Raw genomic sequence first — 22,977 nt, forward strand, 5'->3', positions numbered from 1 at the left:
AAAAGGAAAGTTTTTTCATCACAAAAATTATCAATGAGATGGAACATAACATCTTTATAGTTCAATTTGAATTTGTCATTCAATCAGTTTTGGGCGAATGACATTATATTTATCTACTGATCTATCATGATGTATAATGTTGATGAATAAATAATGCTGTTATTTAATAATTGCTGTTATATAAGTGCATCAGTAAATTCCAATAAATGCTTTCCCGAATTCATTCGACTATTTTGAATTGGAATCTTTGAAATTCCATAACAGAAAATTAGAGATATTTTGAAGAGTTTGGAACTTGGTGCAGGTATTTTCAAAAAAGATTGCTGAAATATTGGTAACTGTATTTTGAGACGGATTATTCCAAATCCATTACATCTTCTAGCTGATCAAAAGTTTTTAAGTGAGGACTATAGATAAAGTAATACCTGCACCCACGAGATTGAACTGTTGCGGAGACTGAAGATTGAGGAGTGGCATTTGCCATTAGTGATAGTGCAAACGCACTTGTTATCTTCAAATCCACGTTTGCCAATAGTTCTCATTCATTTCTCCTAACTCTTCTTCCTAATTCTTTAACTTATCCCCAAAAAAGGGATATTTTAAAGAATATATCAAGATGTTGAAACCTACCTAGCTTTACATGATTTTGAAAATAATACAGATGAACACATATTAGGCCTCTTGCCTCTTGTAATAGGCTCCTTTCAGTTTTTCAGTTTACTGTTTGAGTCCAGTACAGAGGCTCTGAGGAAAATTTGTAAACTATAACTGATTTTGTTGAACATCCTTTATTTTCATCCATTCTCACTAATGCAAGCCTTTGGAAAAAATTGCTGATGAGGTTCGAGGATTGAAAATTTGATTTTTCAATTTACCACGATATGTGCACAGTGCTGTGATGATTTTTTATAATCTGTTTTTTTTTTTTTTTGGTGGTTTGAGCTATAAACAAAACATATCCCACACCAACCTTCCCCAGAACTCATTAATATAAATATTTTATACAGGTGTGGTGAGTGTACTTACCATTGTAGGACTCAACAGTCCCATTTCAGAACTCACAGTCTCACATTGCTTGACTGAGTGCTGTTGATGTATATCCTTCTCAACGATCGCAAGTTCCATCTCCTTACCACTTTCTGAATCTGGTTTGGATCTATAGCACTGTTAACTTTTATTTCTAAATTCTCACTTCGGCTCTATACTAATAACTTACCTTCAATTTTCACTCATTTGAAATTCCCTTTACCTATTCTGGAACTTTTCTATATTGTTTGGAATACTGATACCATATTATTCTCAAATTCACTCACTATTTTCTGTGTTTCAAACCATTCCTCATACTGTAAGAAATTAAAGAGTATCCTGCCAACACACAAGGTTTCCTAAATTAGCAGTGCAGAAGGAAATTTATTTGTAGTTTTATATTATGTATCGTATTATTACTTTTATATAGTATTTTGTTCTTGTATTAGTATGTAAAAATGTATTTGATGAATTTTATCTAAAACTTATCGTTGAAGTTGAAACTGTTATTACTCATTTATAAAAAAATGTATAGGTAGATAAATAAAAATAGAAATCTAAGTACCCTTTATAAAATTGTTTAGTCAAGTGATTATGACCTGATAATGGCATCATACAGCCGAAACATGTTGTGAATAAACAATTTTAAAAAGGAAACTCAGATTTATATTATTATTTATATTCAAGAGTAGCCCTTAAGAAAAAATCTGGTGTGGTACACTCACACAACTTTCCTTGCTCATTGATCTGTAAGCCCCGTTCTTAAACGAGAATAATAATTTAAGGGAATAGCATAATGACAATTGGCGGCAACATAATTATTTGAAACTACGATCAGACTTCTGTATATGTGTATATATAATTATTGTTTTCAGAGTACTTTTTCCTTAGTGTAAATTGTGAAATTCGATGACTTTTTTTAAAAGTCGTCAAAACAACTGTTCTACAAATGAAATATCTCCGACTACAGTATGTGTTCGTTTTATGAACTGCTCTACCTACCTACCTCATGCACTAGAAGGAGGTTACAAATTCCATTTCTCGAGGATAGGGTGGACCCCCCTATTAGTTTCCCAGAAGGGAGACTCATGCCAGTTGATAGAGTTGATAAATAACTATACAGGGTATGAATTTGAAAAAAATTGGTCAAGTCATTCTTGAGAAAATTGTGAAAAACATGGTTTTTTAGTAATTATCCGCCATTTTTCTCAAGAATATTACGGAGCTCCTGCAATTTTCCCAGAAATGAGACTCATGTCAGTTGATAGGGCTCATAAATAGCTATCCATGGTATAAATTTGAAGAAAATCGTTAGAGCCGTTTTCGAGAAAACCCTGAAAAACATGGTTTTTTAGTAATTATAAATAAATAAAATTATCCGCCATTTTGAATTTAATTTTATTGAATTTATTATTGTCGGATCCTCATGGTATAAGGACCTTAAGTTTAAAATTTCAAGTCAATCGGTTGATTAGGAATGGAGTTATCGTGTTCACAGACATACACACATATGCACCCACAGACCAACACCCAAAAATCATGTTTTTGGACTCATGGGACCTTGAAACGTATAGAAAACTTGAAATTGGGGTACCTTAATTTTTTTTGGAAAGCAATACTTTCCTTACCCATGGTAATAGGGCAAGGAAAGTAAAAAATACTATGTATAGATAGATATGTGCTTGAAACACATAAATACCTTTTGATTTAAATGATAAAATACCAAAGAAGAGCATAACGGAGTGCTTGAAACAAATAAATACCTTTTGATTTAAATGATAAAATACCAAAGAAGAGCATAACGGAGTGGATTAAAGGTGAATATTTCTTCACTTTGAACCTAGCACTGTGATTTGTTTTTTTTTTTCGTTTCAGTTTTCAGTTTGGTATTTCTCTGAATTCTGACCTTTTATAAATTATCAATATAGGTGTGAATTATTCTACTTTGTACCACATTTTTAAGTATAATTATTTTGTGACTCTACTTTTGTTATGTGTAAATAAATGTATTTATTTACTGATGTGTTAAGAGCAATTGTTTAGCAGTAACAACTACTTACCAATAAATGTAATATACTTAGCTACTTGTCGCATCACTTAGTGCCTTAGTGGCTTTTGTGCAACCGGGCCTTAGCGTTTCAAGTTCACAATGTACCTGTATTCATGTCATATTCTCCAATTCCATTCATATAAAGGTGCGTACAGATTTACGCGCCACGAACACGAGCAATTCCACAATTGAATTAAATTTAATTCCACAATTGAATTGCTCATGTTCGCGGCGCGTAAATCTGTACGCACCTTGAGGGTTCTTTTCAGGGCCGATAAAGTTCCAAAGTACTTTATAGTATAAAGTACAAAAGAACTATAGTATCAAAGTGAATTGTATATCATACTATATAGATATAGTACCAAAGAGCAATTATAATAATTAGTCCTATTACATTCAAGTAACAAATGAATTTGGTGAATTCGTTCTACAGTTCTTGTTTCGATACAATTAGCTTGTTCTATTCAATGCTAAAAAATATTAACACTATTAGATTATGATAACAACATGTGTGATATTAATATAATTTGCAAAGTCGAACAATTTATATGTCTACATAATAGATGCACCTAGGAGTTCAAAAAACTACATAATATGTTGCATTTCGTTTATTCATAATAATACATACAGGCAAGCACACAAATTTATAAGATAACTATTTGAACACTTTATTTTTGAAATGCAGTAGTTATTCAAAATGTTCATCTTGATTGTCTGTACACTTTATACAACAGCTTAAAACTAGACCACAAATCCTTGATAGTAACAATTAATCATCATTTAATGAGTCCAATAGAATCTTTTAGTTTTGAATAATAAAAAGTCTATTATAATAGCTAGACGTAAATACCTTGTGATAACTGAAAGCTTTAAAATACCTTGTAATACAGCCAAAGGTTAAACGTTGAAATGTAGTGTATGTACTAGAAAGAGTATAGAATAAGTATTATACGCGTATAATGTAGTGGCTAAGCTAAGAGTTTAGAGTTCTCTCGCGAGTACTGACCATCTTCCATAATTATTACAAAATGTTTAATTATTATTAAGTATTAATTTCTTTTATAAGTTTACTTTATCATAATTAATATTTCCAAGTAACCCTCAGGTATTCCTATATACATTCATATCATATCATTTGTTGATACTGCCATTGTTGTTATTACGAATTATCAACATATTTTTGTACTTTCTTGTGTTACTTGCAACACTCTAAGCTTCTCTACTAGATTTGTAGGTGGTGCCACTTTCATCCATATGAGTCAAGTATTTACAAATAATAACAAAGAGGAAATAACAAAAGAAAAGTGATAAGTCTGCTTCATGAAAGATCTACATTAATGTATGATGAAAGTGAGATACCAATAACAAATAATTGACTTTGAAGAGAGAAAGTTATTATAATAATGAATACGTCTTATTTTCGAGTTGATCTCAGTGGAAGTTCAATCTAATTTTCTTTAATGTTTGTATTGTGAATTAATAAATGTGCCATGCAAGTAAAACTATTAAAATTTATGTTCCATGTAAGGCTCATTCTTTAGATTTGTATTGCAGATGTATTAGCAAAAGCAGAATAGATAATTCTTTTAGCATTTAAGATAATGTTGCATTGTAAAAAGTTTGTTCAATAATACTAACTTTTCTGTAAGTAAATATTAAAATTGATGTTCTATGTTAGGTTCATTTTTTACTTAAAGATTTATATTGCACATGTATTAGCAAAAGCAAAAAACCTCATTCTTTTATCATTCAAAATAATGTTGCATCATAAAAAGTTTGTTCAATAAAACCAACTTTTAACTAAATAAAAACAACTGAATTAACTTCTTCTTCTCCTTCTTTCACATTTAAGTTAAGAAAGTCGAGTAAACTAGTTTATCTTGTTGTTGTTGTTGTGACCACCCTGGCAAATGCTCCATTCCATTGACGTATGTGCTTTTCTGTAATTCAACAAGGAGAACGTAATCTCCATGCGTGTTTCCAATATTCTTCACCATTCAGCGACATGAACCTGTAATTCCATTGGATTAAATAATTGTAAGTTCTTATTCAATTACAAATCCTAATAATATGAATATGATGTAGAGAACAACAGCCTTAGCTGAAAACCATTTCTCCCTATTTTTGGAGACATGGATCTAATAAGACCGTGTAGCTGGTTTCACAGATAGACAAAACATTTATAAGCATTTTCTGTCAAGCATCCACGTCAATTTAGTATTCCACTGGTATTGGATATTCTCTAATAATAAAAATGCTAACATTTGAGATGGATTCGTGAACAGAGAAATTATTATTCCCACGAGTTCTAATTGGACTATTCACACTCAGCCCGGCCGAGTGAGTATGAATAATCCCATTAGAACGTATGGTAATTACATTTTCACTGTTACTGTTGTGTAATGCGAATCCAGCTTTAAACTACACAAAAAAAGTGTCTCAAACAAAATTCATTTCAATCACAATGTAAAGATTCATGTTATCAAGAACCTAATAATTTGATTATATGGTATGAGATGTTGTATTTCTCTATAATTGGAAGAATTAGACGTTGATGTTGTCAATACTACCATCTAAAAATAAAAAAATAAAATAATCTTCAGGAATGATTCAACATTTGTTTGAATTGAATGGCATTAAATTGATGTTTTTCCAGTTCGAATAACAAAAAAAAAATAATAGTAAAGCTGCGTTTACACCAAACATTTTGTTAATAACTTAATCCTTATAGATTCTATTAGATTGAACATAACTCATCATACACATGATAAACATATGTGTTTGTCAAGTTCCGTTCAATCTAATAGAATCTTTAAAATGTATGAATTCAGGGCTACTTTCTTGTATTCATAAAATACGTTACAATTTGTATTCTTGTTTTATTATTTTATTAATTTTAAAGGGTACTATAATTATATTTTATAAACTAATAGAATCTATAAGGATCAAGTTATTAACGTTTTGTTTATAACTTTGATGTAACCCACATGTCAATATCTGAAGAAGTACACTTGAAGATTTGATCACAGGAGTCAAACTGTTTGATACGGTGAATTGACTGGCTATAAAATAAATTATTTAAAATTAATTCTATCAGCTGGATTCATGTTATCCAGAACCTAATAATTTGATTGTATGGTATGAGATGTTGAGGTATTTCTCCATAATTGAAAGAATAAGACGTTGATGTTGTCAATACCACTACAGTTTTCTGTAAAGTGTGTAGTTCTTAGCTCAGAAATTTCTAGTTTCATTCAAAATTTAGACTTTTTGAATAATTATTAATTTACTGTTCCAGAATTTTTAATTTCAGACTCTAATAGTATATATTTGATTTAAAATTTGCTCGTTTATCTGAGTATTGAAGAGTGTAAATTGTATTTTTAAAAGTGAAAGTGACATAACCAACATTTTGATTTGGAAAGTATGTAGTATAAATTGGAAATGGGACAGTTTTGGGCATGAGCCTGTTGTGCCTTTCCTCATGTTAAGTATTTGTACACAATGTTAATAAATAAATAAATAAATATTTGTTCAAAAAATAATTCACATTACAGAACCAGGTTTCATGGTAACACCATCAATAACTAATTTTTGAACAAATTTAGTGGTATTGACAACACCAACGTCTTATTCTCTCAATTATCCAGAACCATTTTGCACTGGGTGCATAATAGTGACCAATCAGATAATAATCGATTTTCTTTTCTCCAGACCTTTAAATAGCAATTCAAAATATGACTACCTAACTGTAATAATCCATTTCATTATAATTATGAATAACCATACCTGATGTACAATCCTTGTTCATTTTTCTGGTTTTCTTCTTCTTCCTTATATCATTTTTCAAATTTGGAACAAACACTTCAAACTCGTTGAGAGATTCTGAAAATGACGTCCTGTGGTAATGAGAACTATACACCTCTTCATTTTCTGCAACAAAAGATGTTTTTTCACTAAATATAAAATTTCAAGAAAATGTATGTTATTTGAAGCAACCACAAGAAATATTAATATGATCTAAAAATTGACTTTCAATGTTTGATTTTCTATAGAAAGTCGAGTAGATGAATAAAAAATATACCATCATAATTGGGAGTTACCTAGTGGTTAACATTATATCTAATGGCTTACGTTGAGTGCAGACTTATGCGCCACGAACACACGCCTCAAACCCCTCATCAGCTGATTATATATGTATTTGTGCAGATCTTAGACCAGTTATAGAATAGACACGCCCCATTGTATATTCATACTGAAAGTCGATGAAGCCAACATCTACTGCCATATCGCCTCATCGTGACGTCAGCATCGGATAAAAAACTTTTCTATAGAGTTTGTTTACATTGTTTTCCATAGCAGATTGTGTCTATTTCAGCGTGAGCGCAGCGGGAGTTTACCATTTTCATAAATAATAATTTACTTCCATCTGAAATAGACACAATCTGAAAATTTTCCATCCGATGCTGACGTCACGAAGGGGCGATATGGCAGTAGATGTTGGCTTCAGAGGCTAGACTTCCCAACGTGTCTATTCTATAACTGATCTAAGGTACAGATACACTAAAATACAAAACATAATAAACACATGATCAGCTGATGAAAAGAGAAAAACGTAGGGCACAAGTCTGTAAGCACCTTCTTATGACATTAGTGATCTCAGTACTATCTATGAAGCTGGGCTCTATTGTCTTATTTCAAATAATTAAAAAATATTATAATTATTGTGGGCTTGATTAATCCAAAATAAAATAAAAGTTTATAATTATGATTCGAATACCCGATGAAAGCTATATACAAAGAACTACGGACTTGTACTACTGCAAAAATTGACCGAAGAACTAAATAGCACAAGGAAATTGATTGAGTGAAGCTGTGTCCAGACCCGGTGTTTCACTTGACGAATTTCTTTCTGCTATTCAATTCTTCGGTCAGTCAATATCTGCAGTAGCAGAAGTCCTTAGTTCTATTTATATAGCTTTCACCAGGTATTCGTATTAATTAAGATTATAATATTCCAGCAGTTGGTCAACTGCAATTATTTCTAATAAATCTTCCATCATAGAATACATTTTTACAGCACAAATGATTCCCATATCAATGGATTTCATAAATATGAGTCCTACGGAAGTTCTGCGGCGAAATGCAATATTGGACACTAATTGATATTGATTACAAATAAAATCACTCCACTTGTAAGGGCTACTTTATTAAAAACATGATACCTTTTTATTATAAATATTTCAAACAACTACTTTCGGCCTTTGGCCATTTTTAAATTTAAATGCAAATTTTCAAGTTCAGGTGTTTAAGAAGTTTGAAATATTTTAAATAAAGGTACTTCATATTTTTAATAAATATTACAAATATTATTCATCTATGTGAGCCTACACAATCACAACATATTGGAAATATTTCAAGAAGAACGAAATTATGTAAGTATGAAGAACTACGGTACTGCTGACTCATGACTTTTAGAAGTTGGAATTCAATAAAATATCTTACCGTTATCATCCAGTTAGATTGCGAGTCTAGAGACGATTTCAGGTAAAGGCCTCTGTGGTGATAGTCTAGATTTCGATCTGTCATACGTTTTACGCTTCCCCTTATCACAGTCACTTTCTTTATTTTTCGATTCAAATTCCTTTCTCGTAGTTGAGCACGAAAACTTATCACAGAATATTGTCTTGGATTCTGCAAAGGATGATAAAAATTCATTCTTCAGTTCACCAAAACAGTGACAGTCGAGAGCAGCGAGAAGATTCTCTCAGTTTCATGTAATATGAAAAATCAATATCTTTAAACTACTAGTGCATAGCATAATATAAAATTTGATCTTTTCATAAATGAATTGAATGAGAAAAAATGACTGAGAATAACTTGAGATGACAATTCATCAAGAATACTGAGTACCTATTGAAATCAATAGGATTTCTTTAAATGGATGTTGAAATCAACAACTGATCTCCCCTCAGAGACCCGCTAGAAAAACTGGGAGATTTTGAGCTGTGCTTGCATCCCAAAAGCCTGGTTTTCATTAGTAGAGTTGGCTCAACTCACACTTACGCGACTCAGATCGAGAAGAGACTCGACTCTAGTCGAGAACATGTGTTTCCAAATGGTGACACTCAGACCAGTCGATTCTAGTCTCCGCGACTGTCACCATTTGATAACACATGCTCTCCACTAGAGTCGAGTCTCTTCTCGAACTGAGTCGTGTAAGTGTGAGATGAGCCTTAGTGGTAGAACTCCCTGGGCAAGTACTAACTATTTTGTGAACTCTCCCAATGAAAACGTTCATAGTAGAGTAGAGCCATGGTAGAGTACTAGATTTTAGTAGAGTGGGATAGTACACTACCACTTGCCTTCCCCCACCACCACTTCTCACTCTACCACTACTATGCTAATGAAAACAGTCTCGAGCTAGTAGAGTAGAGTCGTGCTATCAAGTTTAAGAAGTGTTATTTATTAAAAAGTATAATTTCATTAAAAAGTGTTGATATTTCAAGGTTAGTTCTGTTCACAAGACAACACACTTTACCAATTATTCCCAATTGTAGTTGAAACTCGACCAAGTAAGTAGAGTAGAGTTAGCACGGTAGAGTTAGTATGTCAGTTACTCGACCACTAACTCTACTAGTAAAAACCAGGCTAAAGAGTTGAAAGTAATCAAATATTGTTTTCAACAGTTGTATTCTTTGAAACAATTATGCAATACAAAATAAATGAATCATTAGGCCGGTTGCAGACGAAGCACTATCGCATGTGGGATGTGAGACCGACATACCACAGAACAATACGACTAACATAGAGAGTATTTCACACTACATTTGGGAAAACGCTCATTAGTGCGATTGTGGTATAGAAGCTAGGGGAAGCGAGGTGATCGAGTGCTACCACAATAGCAAGGAAAATAATCGCTACCACAGCGCGCAACGCCATGTGGAAGTATCAGTGCCACTGCTATGCCTGCCAATGCATTCCATATGCGCTGCGTTTGTGGTACCACAGAAGGAAAATAGTAGCTCCCACATCCCACATGCAATAGTGGTTCGTCTGCAACCGGCCTTAATAAGACTAAGTTCGAAATTGAAGATTATTATTAGTTGAGAATACAGTGTGTTTATAAATGAATATTTTTACAATTTCTACTTGTTATATCAGTTTTGCAGTAATAATAATATCGAGTGACCTGGCTGGCTCAGGTCTTGTGTCAGAGTTTTCAGGTCGCAACTGATTAATTTCAGGGCCTCTGACATGACTTAACGACTGCTTTTTAGGCAGCCGGGACCGACGGTTAACGTATCCATCCGAACACGGGAGCGGGCCGAGATAAATATCTTGCCCGGGCCGGGATTTGAACCCGGGCCTCTGAATCATAAAGCCAGCATCTGATCCACTCGTCTATGGCCACTCCTAGTTTTGCAGTTATAAATTATATGTGCGAGCAATATTGTGCCATATAAAGTACATTTTTGTTTAAGTAAACGCGGCCGACGACCGAGAATAAAAATATCATCAAGTCTTATGGAAATGTTTACAGTTTGGCAAGTTGATAATGTGTGAGCACACCCATGATAACCGAAGATAGGTATCCTTTCTCGCTCGTCGGCCGTGGTTGCGTAAACGGAAACATACCTCAACGACAGGGCTTCAAACTTTTCATTCTATTTGTGAATACAATAGTTAGATTAAAGCTAGCAATTGTTATTCCAAGTCATTTTCAAGCGAATGCTAGGATTCAAGTCTGATCTTATCAGCTAATCTTATAATTTGCTTAAGAATTAAACGGAATATTTTAGCTAATGCCTAGACAACTACCACTTGATTATTCAACTTAATTTTAGCCATAAGAGCAAAGAAAAGTAAGTGTTTTATCAAATATTTACAAGTAACACAGTGTCTGAACTACAACAAAGTTGTTAATTTTTAGCATTAGCTACAACTAATGACTACTGCTAGTCAATATAGTGAGGTCCACGTTATAATGGCAGTGTTTGATTGCTATCCTCGTCTATCATTCAACAAAACGGATAGCGCTATCTCTTTCTTCCTTTGCTCTGTTGCCAGATCGTCTTTTAAAAATGTAGAATTAATGATTAATTAACAAAATATTTCATCTTAATTATGACAGTTCATTACGAAATTATTGAAAAATATAATTTATTGTTTAATAAAATATATTTGATTATTTTAAACGAGAATGAGCAGTTAATATTACAGTGAGCTTGAAAATGTGACCAGTGTGGTGACGAAACCATGGTTCTGTACCAAATAAAACTGTGTAGTATTTGACAACATATGTGTGTTTTTATGTCAGTTAATATTACCTCAATAAAGCTGTATCAGCTACCATCTATAGAAAGCATTGACAAGACAGAGGATCGGCAACGTTGTTCTATCTTTCTCCACTGCCATTATAACGTGGACCTCACTATAGATTCTTGCCTTTATTCAATCGACCCATAATCATATAAATATGATTGGGATTTTTATGATTATGATTATAAATATGATTATCATGCATGGCTTTGAACTTCTCCTGACCTAACCCCTGAGAGTTCTACCTCTGGGACTTCATCAAGGAACATGTATTATGTGCTTCCGCTACCAAGGACCTGTTGTATGATAAAATACAAGCTAATGGTTTAATATTTAAATATATTCTAACAACCATCTGACTACTGGTATTTTTAAAGTTGGGTCAACGTTATAATGGCAGTGGAGAATGATAGCAGAACAACGTTGTCGATCCTCTGTCTTGTCAATGCCTTCTATAGACACTAGCTGATACAGGTTTATTGATGTAATATTAACTGTTCATTCTCGTTTAAAATAATAAATTATATTTTATTAAGCAAGAAATTATATTTTTCAATAATTTCATCATGAATTTTCATAATTAAGATGAAATATTTTGTCAATTAATTATTATTATTATTTCTACATTTTGTCGAAAGACGATCTGGCAACAGAGCAAAGCGAGAAAGAGATAGCGCTATCCGCTTTGTTGAATGATAGACAAGGACAGCAATACTATAACATACATTAAAACGTGGACCTCACTGTAGTTTGTATTTTATCATGTGATAGGCCACAGCTGTCCTTGCTGAATTTGAAAATCGGACTGAGGCAGTCGTTGCTACAATCACTGAAGAAATTCTTATCAACGTTTAGAAAGAACTTTATTATAAACTTGATGATATCACACTGTGTGCCATGTGACAAATGGTGATGGTATTCTAATTATTTATTGAAGATCTATTATTATTATTATTAATATTTATTATTGGAGTGATCCGTGGTCTAGTGGATATGGATAGAGTGCTTGCATAGCAACCTAGAGATCCCGGGCTCAAACCCCACTCAGAGCCAAAATTTTTTGAACAGGTCATTCCCGTGTTATCGGATGGGCACGTTACGTTAAACTGTCGGTCCCGGCTGAAGTATGACAGTCGTAGGGCCCATTTACGGCTCAAATAATATATTAAAAAATCAGAACTACAATATAAATTGCAAGCACCAATGTATATTGACAATATAAAGCTTTTCGCTTTGATAAAACTGTGCAGCTTTTCCTTTTGTCATATCATTTGTAACAGTAAGTTTCAATTGAATAGAAATTACAGAGTCGAAAATCCTATATTCATTTATAAATATCCTGCATAATCTAAAATTGATTGAAATATTTAATTTATTAGATATGAGTACAATCAGTCAGTTTTTTAGTTCTTATTAAGTGTAATTTCGTTTTCAATCTATATAGAGTTTTCTGAATATTTGTAATTGATTTAATTTAATTTAGAAGTATTTATTCAATCTAAAAATGATTTTTGTGTGATTTGAATTGTAAATTGAGTGTGTAATTGAAGAATGTTGAAGTGACACATAACCTAGCTACATTTGGACTAATAGAGGTCTGCAATAGATATAAATACTTGGGCGTGGAGTTTAGCTCTTCAGGTCGTTTCAATGTACACTGCTCATCTATAATAACCAAATCCAAGGGTGTCAGCGAAGTAATGCTACAGGTTTTGAGAAACGCTCGTTCAGATTCTTGGGATAGCAAGATAAAATTGTTTGAAGCAGTAGTCCTTCCGACGGCGGTGTATGGGGCGGAAGTATGGGGCTTGGCCTGTGCTGAGCAAGTAGAGAAAGTTCAACTCTGGTTTTTCACAAGACTATTGTTTCTAGGCTCACGTACACCGAGCTGGGCATTACGTTTGGAGACAGGAAGAGTAAAAATAGTTAATTTGATCATCTTCAAAATTTTAACAAGGTTGATGAAAATATTAAACATGCCAGAAGACAGGTATCCAAAGATTTGCCTTAGAAAACTTATGATTTTGTCGGGAAGTCAGTTCTATCAAAACAGAAATAGTCTCAACTGGGTGAATTTGGTAAAGTATCAATTAGATTTAGCCTCTTTCAATACTGATTGGAACCAACAAGGAAATTTGATAGCATCACTTAGTAGGATGAAATGGGATATAGTGAGTAGGCATGGTTTAGCATTGTACGAAGCAGACAAACAGCAAGCATTTAATTCAATTTCTTTCCCATTTTACAAGGTTTTAAATCCCAATTTTGTTCTGGGCGACCAGCTTAAAATGAGGATACCATTTAAATATATAAGATGTTTTACACAGATACGAACGGCTTCGAAGTTTGGTTTTTACCTTTATCAAGAGAATATCTATTGATAAAATAACTAATCCAAAGTTCAGTGCTAATACAGTTTGTTTTTAATGATTTTATTTTAAATAGCAATATCTTGAAGACAAATATAACTGACCATTATTCAATTACGCTTCATATAGGCTATAAATGCAATGTTGTTAGGAGTGTCTTATTGCCTAAGAAAATTAAAAAGATAGATTACGCTAAATTGAAAGAAAGTTTGAGCACTGAAACCTGGTCCCAAATTGTTCATAATAGTTTAGACAGTACAGATGTTTTGGTAGAACATTTCCTAAATATTATTTCCAACCATATCCAACTGGCTACTTATGAAGTATCTATATCCCATAAGAGCAGACCATTGAATCCATGGATTGTTCCTGGACTCATAAAATCGATAAATAATAAAGATAAAATGTATAAACGGCTGAAAAAAGAACCAATCAATTTAAAACTAAAGCATGACTTGAAGAATTATAAGAAAATACTAGATGAATCGTTCTATGCTCGTGTATCCTGGAACAAATATGCGATTTAAATACTCAATTCAGCACATATATGCATTGATAAAGACACAATATTATGATAAGCTAATGAGACATTGATCTATTTCGAGCTCCCGAATATTACAGATTTTCTCAAATTCAAACATAATGTTCATACAAAATAGAGTATTCTGCAATGATTCGGCAACTTAACCTGTTACTGAAGTTGAATTCAGTAAACTTTTCTTCATAATCATCTTCAATATTTCTCTATTTGAGATATCAAATCATCCTTCAAATAACATTTAACAGGGGAGTGATCCGTGGTCTAGTGGATAGAGTGCTTGCGTAGCAGCATAGAGATCCCGGGTTCGAACCCCTCTCATTACCAAAAGTTTTTTAACCAGATCACTCCCGTGTTATCGGATGGGCACGTTAACTGTCGGTCCCGGCTGAAGTATGACAGTCGTAAGGCCCATTGACGGCTTAAATTATATATTCAGGCGGTGGAACATTCCCGAAAGGGAACTCCCCACCAACAAAAGCCATACGAATTTATTTTTTTTACTAGATGAATCAATAAAAATGGCTAAGGAAATATATTACAAGAATCAAATAAACAATTGCAAAGGTAATCCTAAAAAGCTTTGGAAAAAAGTAAATGAAATCATAAACGAAAAGTCTGTAGAGAATGAAGAAATTAATATTGATCCAGAGACTTTAAACAACTATTTTGCTCATGTCGGGGAGATGCATGCTCGGTCAATTTCAAAGACAAATAGTCATTCTGAACTAAAATATTCTAAACCCAGACATAACTTTGCTAATTCGTTGTTTTAATTCCAGTTTCTCCTCTTGAAGTGGAGGATACAATAAAAACTTTGAAGAATAATGCTAGTCCTGGAATTGATGAAATAAGCAGTGTTACTTTAAAACAGATAGCTGAGTTTATATCCTTACCAATTGCTCATATTGTAAACACTATTTTCACTAAAGCTTCTTTCCCAAGCCATTTCAAAATTGCCAGAATTAAGCCAATTTTTAAAAAAGGTGATAGGAATGATCCCTCCAATTATAGGCCTATAAGTCTACTTAGTAATTTAGCTAAAATAACTGAAAAATTATTTAAAAAACGCTTTTTTGATTATATAATTGAATATGATATTCTTGAAACAAATCAATTCGGTTTTCAGACAAACAAAGGTACAGAAGATGCACTAAGTCATTTTTTGAGGATAGTAATTGACAGTATGAACAGAAATAAAAAGACAATAGCTGTTTCTTGATCTCTCGAAGGCTTTCGATACGGTTCCCCATGATAATTTATTTAAAAAACTAGAAAATCTAGGAATAAGAGGCATTGCTCTTGATTTGTTAAAAAGCTATTTGTGTGATAGGTCGCAAACTCTTTCATTAAACAATTTTAATTCATGTGAGAGTGCTGTGCGGTTACCCCCTTTTGGATTGCCTCAAGGAACAGTTTTATCCCCTCTTCTTTTTCTTTTATATGTAAATGATCTCCTTAAACTCAGTCTTGATAATGGTAAAATAGTTTCTTTTGCTGATGATACAGCCATAATTTTTCGCATGAGAGTTGGACCAATGTTTTTAAAGTTGCTGAGGATGACATGAATATAGTCAAAAAATGGTTGGACTCAAATACTCTTAGTCTTAATATTTCAAAAACCAAATTCATAAATTTTGCTGCAAATGCAGGTGGTCAACCAAATGCAGAATTTAGAATGAAGCTGCATTTGAACTGCACAGACACTCTCACCTGTGACTGCTCATCTATTGAAAAAGTTAATGAAATTAAATATCTGGGTGTAATAATAGACGAATATTTGAGGTGGAGTTCACACATAACTTTCCTTTGCAATAAACTAAAATATGCAAACTATAAATTCTACAAAATTAACAACATTTTCAACTTGGAAAGTCTTAGGATGATATACTATGCTTTTGTACAGTCTTTAATTCAATATGGTTTAGTTGTATGGGGTGGAGCCTATGACACTCACCTTCTTAATTTATTTTTGATTCAAAAGTACATAATTAAGACAATTTAAAAAAACCTAGGTTATATTCAAGTGAATCCCTCTTTGTTGAATTTAATGTAATGACAATAAGGCAACTTTATTTCAAAAGACTTCTTAAACATATTGTCAAAAACAAAGATACATTTATCAGAACTGATAAACTGTTTTATAACTTAAGACCTGACACATCTTTAAATATATTATCCACGATTCAAAGTTGAGCTTTCTAAGAAGACAGATCATGTATATGAGCACTAGATTTATAAATATTTTACCTTTTCATTTTGAATTAAAAGTCCAAGATAGAATGATTGATACTTGGATTAAGGAGAGGTTCTTTTTTTCACTGGGAGCGGAATGGTGGTAGTGCCAATTTGATTTGTCTTTTTTTCTCATTTAATTTTGTTTTTCATTAGTTTTTAAGATATCTATGTATTTACTCGTTTATTCTTTTTAGTTGATCTACTTTTTCAAGTTTTTGATTTTCTTTTTATTTATTTATTTATTTAATACTCCCACCAGCGGGCAAGATGTTTTTTCTTTTGCTGGTGGCGCCTAAAAAATTCTACTTTTATCTTAGGTTTTCATGATTAGTCAAGTTCTATTCTATGTTATTTCTTACTTTAAGATATTATGTTTTTGTTAGACTTGTCTATTTAAATTTTTGTAATGTATGAATTTTTTGGCAAATAAATTTCAAATTTCAAATTAGACGTTCCCTCATTAGCTTCAGCTCAGGTGTGAACCAATTTTTTTGACTAGATTTGGGCCTAAGTTTATAGTCAATTAGAGGACAATGAACATTCAGGTAAAAAGTCAAAACATTTATAAACGTAGATATCACAGACATTGAAAATATTCGACCAGTCGTAATTAGATAGACACCTATTATAATTATTTAGTCTAACAGCCGAGATAAGTTGCTTTTTGCGGAATTCTATTTCCTTGTCATTCTTTGTACTATTGGTAACTTCTATTGAAAAACTAACAATGTTCATACAATTCATATTCAGTAAACTCAGGTTTAATACATGTAAACGTCTAGGCTTGCTCTTCCCCTTGTAGGAAAGGAGTGTACATTATATAAATTGAAGGATCTCATTACATCCATGAATTGGAGGACCTCCGGTCTATGATCATCAAGTATGTTTATATTGAAATCTCCAGTGATTGCAATAGAAGAGTAGGGTTTTTCAGTGATAAAGTTTAAAACTTCTTCCAATCTAGTTAAGAAGTCCTGAAGATCAGAGTCAGGTGTCCTGTATAGACACATTATAATACAGTTGTTTTGGACAATTTTTATGGTTGTCATTTCAAATACCCTATCCTTACAAAATTTACTAACATTCAGTGTACTATACTTGATAGAAGGACTGACTAATATAGATGAGCCTCCGAGTATGAGTGGAGGTGTCCTGCAGTAAGAGGCTGCTAGGACGAAGCTACCTGGGACATATAGTGATATCTCATCATAATTTAACCAGTGTTCGTTAATACATAGAATATTGGTGCCCTTCTCCAACAAAATTTGTTCTATCTGGTTCAGCTTGTATTTTAGTGAGCAGATATTTATGAAAAAAAAATGTTTAATTCACTCCTGTTTATTGTTGAATCCGTATGTTGTACTTCTACACTGGTTAGGTATTGACTGCTGTCGACGCTGCTATGCAGTTTAAATTATTGGAAGAGTCCATTGCAGTTTGCGGTTCGAAGGTAAACTTAAAAGATATAGATTTGGAAACAATTTCATGATCACAAGCTATCTTATCGACTAAACCCATGATTTTATCACACACATATTTCTTTCCTAGCCTGTTTAGATGTAGTCCATTTGATGTGTGAAAACGTCTACCTATGTTACTAATATTTACAAAAGTTACATTACTAAAATGACAGACACGGATACAGAAAATACAAAAAAACGGACAAATATTACATTTAATGGTAATAATTATCATAGACACAGAATACAAATTTGTATAATTGTATGTGAATGTAGCATACAATTAAGTCTAAATGTAAAAACAGGAAATGAATTTTAAGATATAACTAATCTCTTGCTATAAAGTACAATGTCACAAAATGAAGTTCAGTCACATTAGAATATAATATTTAATAATATTGATAACTTTCAAACAGAAAAATTATTTTGTAAAAGCAGAGCCTCACGACTTGGGATCTTCGAAAGTCAAAATTTGGTCCCTATACTTGAAGTTTGTACACAGATCAATGTGAGGACTTGATCCTGCCAAGCATGTTACCTGAAAAATATTGAAAAATGAGGAATCAGTTATTTAAATTCAGTTCTTGGATATTAAGAATTAACTTGAATATAAGTATTTATGAGTCATAAGATTTGCATCTATTTGAACTTAACGCCAATTGTATCGGTCACAGAGGTGTATTCTAACAATATCAACTAATATAATTAAATATGGTATTAGGTATTGATTCTGCAAAGATAATTTTTATTATCATAATCACACTTATCATTAATAAACAGCGAGTCATTTTTCCAAGAAGGAAGTCAGAATGCATTAATTAACATAAGCTTAAAAAGCTTACTCCACCATGTGCGGGACTGTCTATCCCTCTGTTGAGAGCCAAGCCATGTGGGAACCGTTTGACATTGTCGTGCGTCCCCGACTTGGCCACAAGTGCATGTCAACTGAACAGCCTAGTGTTTTCCAAGAGTACGTCTAGAAACGATGGACAGAACTTGTAAAAAGTGATTGACTTGAAAAACTTAAACGTGATTCGATTAAATATTCTGAATAAACATAAGCATTTTTCGTGCTTTCTCAGCAATAAACGACTATTTAGATTAGTTTCTGCTTGTTACAGACAAGCGACCAGGGTGTATGTACCGTGTTAAACAGACAGTCATATAACAGCACATTAAAAACGAGTGGTTGAAAAAATTGTAACTTATGGTTAGTAGCAGAAAAAAAACGGGTTCTATCACTGGCGATCCTAAATAATTCCTGACATTGAACATTTAAAACCAATACTCACATGGAATGGTTTTTCCTCAAAGATAGCAGAGTAGACTATAAGTGAGGACGTCTCCAATTGAGTGAAAATTTCACCTGAAAATTCAGAATGTATAAAAATTCACAATGCACTAAATCAAATTTAACCACACAAGAGCAACTTTTCACAGTTATTTCTAGTATTTAGTTTAGAATTGAATCACAATAATACCACACAAAACAGTATTTTATTATTCATAAATAGAATATTTTCATCATTAACAATTACATGTATAGACAATGTCAACATGCTCTCACACCAAGAGGTAATTTATTGAAAACTTATCCAAGTCACTGGGGAACTTGTTTTGGATTTTTCCAGCCACACCTTTGGGACAAGAAAGTTGTGGTTTTGTTTAGTTACATAGCTGAATGTTGTTGGCCACTGTATTTATTTATTTATTTATTACTCATCATTACATAACATCATGTCCGGGAATATTCCCGTTTGATACGTAAATTGTCAGATATAATAATATATAGGTACATAAGAATATACAATAACATATATGATAGAATCATAAAATAAAATCAATAACATTTCAAGTCACAGTTATAAAACTATTCATAATAATAGAATAAGTTTCACCTCAAAATCTATCAACAATAAACTCTGCCACTGAGTAGTAGACTCTCTCAGTTAACATTGACTTGATAGTTTTTTTGAACAGCGGCAATGAATCAATTTTACGGATGGCCTCGGGTAACTTATTATACAATTTTATTCCTGAATAAGAAGGGTTTCTTTCGTAAGAGGCATGTCTGTGAATAGGGTATAATATCAAGCTCTGATTACGCGTAGAATAGTTATGTCTGTCTGTGCAAAAATTAAATTTATGGATATTACTCTTTATGAATATTAACAAATGAAATATGTAGATGGAAGGCAGAGTGAGGATCTTCGATTCCCGAAAAATAGATTTGCATGTATCTCTAGCTCTTAAACCAAAAACCACCCTAATGATCTTTTTTTGAATTAAAAATATTTTATAGCTGTCAGTCGAGTTTCCCCAGAAAATATTTCCATAGCATAGGTGGGAATAGACATAGGCATAGTATATGGTGATGAGTGTATTTCTATCAACTGAATAAGATAGCTTGAGAATAACAATATGCACGGTTCAACTTCGTCGAGAGATTTTTTATATGTTCTTTCCAATTTAGTCCCTCATCTATTGTAACTCCTAGGAATTTTAAAGATTTAGCTGTTTTTAGTCCATTATCATAAAGAGGGAGAAAACTTCTCAAGTTGGTTCTTCTGTAACTAAATTCAATCTGATAAGTTTTACTGTTTTACTGTAGTTGAGAGAGAGGCCATTTGCTTTGAGCCAATCAGTTTGAGGGAGAGAACTTCTCAAGTTGGTTCTTCTGTAACTAAATTCAATCTGATAAGTTTTACTGTTTTACTGTAGTTGAGAGAGAGGCCATTTGCTTTGAGCCAATCAGTTATGTTTTCCAGGTCTTTTTTTATGTTACCAGCTAGAGTTTTGTGATTTTTGTCTGATATTAATGCGGTCGTGTCATCAGCAAACATTATAAGTCTTGATTGGGAAACTGACTAAGGGAAATCGTTTACATAGATGATGAATAATAGAGGCCCAAGTATTGATCTTTGAGGCACTCCATTCATTATTTTTGAAAAGGAAGAAGACCTAAGTGATTCTTTATCTTTCACACATTGTTGTCTATTATTCAAGTAAGAGCTGAACCAATTGAAGGCTGTCCCAACTACACCATAACAGCGAAGCTTTTCCAACAAAATAGTATGATTCACACATTCGAATGCCTTTGATAAATCGCAGAAGATGCCGGCAACAAACTGCGATCCATCAACAGCCAATGAGAGACTTGATATGAATTCATAAATGGCCCCAGTTGTAATCCTGCCCTTACGAAAACCGTACTGATCCGTATGAAGTAAGTTGTTCATGTCACAAAATTTTATTAATCTGGGAGCAGCTGCCATTTCATAAATTTTAGAAAATGCTGATAAAATAGCAATTGGTCTGTAATTACTGAATTCGCTTTCATCGCCCGTTTTAAATATTGGTATCACGGTTGAATATTTTAGAAAGTCCGGAAACACTCCACTTCTAGATGAAGAATTAATCAGAGACACCATTGGCTTTGCTAATGATAACACACAAATTCTGAGCAGGAATGGAGGAAATTCATCCCAGCCAGGTGTTTTAGATAAATTTATTTTTTTAACTAATTCAATTATCTCTTTTTTTGTAACTGGTTCTAAAGATATGAGCAAATTATTTGATTTTGGATATTTTCTACAGTAGTTTAGAGCTTTGTGTATGTCCGGAATAAGATTTAGTGTGCTACAAACGTTGATAAAATGTTCATTGAAAGAATTCAAAATATCATCTAGGCTATATTTTTATTGGGAAATACCTTTGTTAGCTCTCTATCATCTTGTTTGATATTTGTTTCCTCCCGAACAATCTTCCAGGCCATTTTAGTTTTGTTAGATGCATTCTTTATTCTGTTGCTATTATATTTTATTTTTGCAGCTCTGATACAGGGACTCTCTTATAATTTTTGAAGTATTGCAAAAATTCAAAATTGTTATTATTTTTAGTCTGGTTGTGCAATTCTCTGGCCCTCGCACGTGATATACGAATCCCTGGTGTGACCCATCCTTTAATTTCTTGTGCGCTACTTTTTTCTGTTGTACATCTTTTAGGAAAAGATTCCTCAAAGTGTGATAGTACTATTCGAATGAACACCTTGTATAGAGTATTAGAATTAGACGGACGTTAAATTGAGCATATTATATAGGTCTGTCCAGTTTTCTTGGTCCAAGAAAAGCTTGAATTTGGAGATGTTCTGTTTAGAAAATATTCTTATAAGTTTTGTAATTTTTTTTGAATTTTTGGAGTTTAATTGAAATGATTTAAAAGACGTCAATGTATTATAAGGAAACTGAACTAACTGTGCTGTGTGATCGGACAAACAAGTTTCAATTATTGAATTTTTACACATTAGTTTGTTTATTGCTGAGTCTGATGCTATATTATCTATGCATGTCAGAGAGTCCTTTGCAATCCTAGTTGCCTGTGTAAAATGTAGGGTTAAATTATAAGAGCTTAGCACTTCACTTAGACTTGAACAGGGAAGTGAGTTTTTCAGTGTATCTATATTAAAATCTCCACTTATTATTAGTTTGTGTCTTGAAAATTTTCTGGAGCATAACTCTAACAGCCCACTAAGACGATCAAAAAATTTATTTAATGAGAGTTTGGAATTTATGGGTGGTCTATAAATATTTATGACAACAATGTTCAAAATCCCTGTTATTCTAATACCGCAGCATTCAAAATATTGCTCTAGATTGAACTTTGTACAATCTTTGATTGGTTCACAATCTATATCCTGCCTAACTAGTATACAAGAGCCTCCTCTAATTTTCTCAGATCTACAGAAATTTGAAATAAGTTAAAAGTTGTGGAATTTATTTAATAGAAATAAGTCACCATCTCTCACCCAGTGCTCAGACAGACAGATAATATGAGGCCTAACATTTAAATTTTCAAAGAATAAATTAATTTCATCTAGTTTGTTAATTTTTGTTATTCCCTGTACATTCCAGTGTAATATATTCAGTTGATTATTTTGTATATTTTTCGTCCATTCCTAAAAAATTTACATCAACA

At 32.6% G+C, this 22,977-nt stretch overlaps 2 protein-coding genes and 1 long non-coding RNA gene across 3 annotated transcripts in view; 1 reads left to right on the forward strand and 2 right to left on the reverse strand.

The window, feature by feature from the left end:
• LOC120354853 overlaps window positions 1-22,977 on the forward strand; it is a 347,717-nt gene that overhangs the window by 160,423 nt on the left and 164,317 nt on the right. The window lies entirely within an intron of this gene.
• Window positions 3,670-8,790, reverse strand: LOC111044101. The gene is made up of 3 exons (XR_005573253.1): window positions 8,582-8,790; window positions 6,866-7,009; window positions 3,670-5,087 (listed from the first exon to the last, which is right to left on the reverse strand). It is a non-coding gene; the product is annotated as an uncharacterized LOC111044101 (long non-coding RNA).
• Window positions 18,405-22,977, reverse strand: part of LOC120354854 (THO complex subunit 6 homolog) — a 39,315-nt gene continuing 34,742 nt past the window's right edge. Inside the window, exons 6-7 of the mRNA XM_039442778.1 lie at window positions 19,296-19,373; window positions 18,405-18,541 (exon numbers count right to left, since the gene is read on the reverse strand). Coding sequence (XP_039298712.1) covers window positions 18,446-18,541; window positions 19,296-19,373 — 174 coding nt within the window. The 3' untranslated portion in view covers window positions 18,405-18,445. The remainder of the gene's footprint in view (window positions 18,542-19,295; window positions 19,374-22,977) is intronic.

Source organism: Nilaparvata lugens, chromosome X (genome assembly GCF_014356525.2).
Source record: "Nilaparvata lugens isolate BPH chromosome X, ASM1435652v1, whole genome shotgun sequence".
Taxonomy (NCBI): domain Eukaryota; kingdom Metazoa; phylum Arthropoda; class Insecta; order Hemiptera; family Delphacidae; genus Nilaparvata; species Nilaparvata lugens.